General features: G+C 46.7%; 1 protein-coding gene across 1 annotated transcript; it reads right to left on the bottom strand.

The window, feature by feature from the left end:
- Positions 1-72: 72 nt before the first annotated feature.
- Pmar_PMAR007421 (hypothetical protein) lies at positions 73-681 on the bottom strand (the record flags this gene model as incomplete). The annotated part of the gene is made up of 1 exon (XM_002766684.1): positions 73-681. A coding segment is annotated over one exon (609 nt), but the record flags the coding sequence as incomplete, so codon positions are not given.
- Positions 682-837: the final 156 nt, after the last annotated feature.

The following is an 837-nucleotide window of genomic DNA, read 5'->3' as shown; positions in this document are numbered from 1 at the left end:
ACGCGGGGACTTCTCCTCAGCCAGGGAGACTACTCGAACCAAATAAGAAAGCATACCGAGAGGATTCACCACCTGATTGTCAGGTTCCACCATGAGCAATGCCATGCACCACTTGGCGAAGCCCTCAACCCACTGTGCCAACGTGTTGATCTTCTTGACCTTCCCAATCCTGACCGCTGCCATCTTACCGGTATTGATATCTTCAAGATGTTTCACTTTGGTATTGTTGGGAGAGGAAGATGATGTGCCGAGAAATTCTTGAACTGGAATGTAGTCGTAAGGAGCCTTCCCGACCTTAGCGATCAAACTTGTAGGAGGCATAATGTTAGTGGGAAGCTCGACCTTCTTGCCAAATCTGTGGCGAAGGTTGTCCCGGTAGGACGCTAGATCATTAGCCTCTTTCTCTTGCTCCTGCCTGCGACGTTTGGCTGTACGCCAGGCCTTGGCCTCCTCAACCAGTGAGACCAGATGTAGTTTGAAGAATTGTTGTTGTTCAGCTGGGATGCGACCAGTCATACGTGTAACAGTTTCTTCACCGACATTGGCCAGCAACATAATAGAATATATCTTTTCCTCGATCAGCTGGGTAACCATGAGATCTTTGATCGCCTGGTCAATGTTCTCACCATCTAGTAAAGGATCTAGTAGATTCTTGGTAACAGTCTCCTGCTGATTAGCCATAGGAAAAAAAAATTGGTGGAAACAAACCGTGCCTACACCAATACATTAATAAGGTGTAGTGGACAAAGACAGAAAGACTTTACATCTTAGATTCTAGCTTGATGATTCAGCCTTGTTCATAGCGTCACACAGACCAGGGGGACAGGATAGTTGTGT

This window comes from Perkinsus marinus, assembly GCF_000006405.1.
Source record: "Perkinsus marinus ATCC 50983 genomic scaffold scf_1104296972068, whole genome shotgun sequence".
NCBI lineage: Eukaryota > Perkinsozoa > Perkinsida > Perkinsidae > Perkinsus > Perkinsus marinus.
The sequence above is the reverse complement of the archived record's forward strand: the minus strand, read 5'-3'. Positions and strand labels throughout refer to the sequence as shown.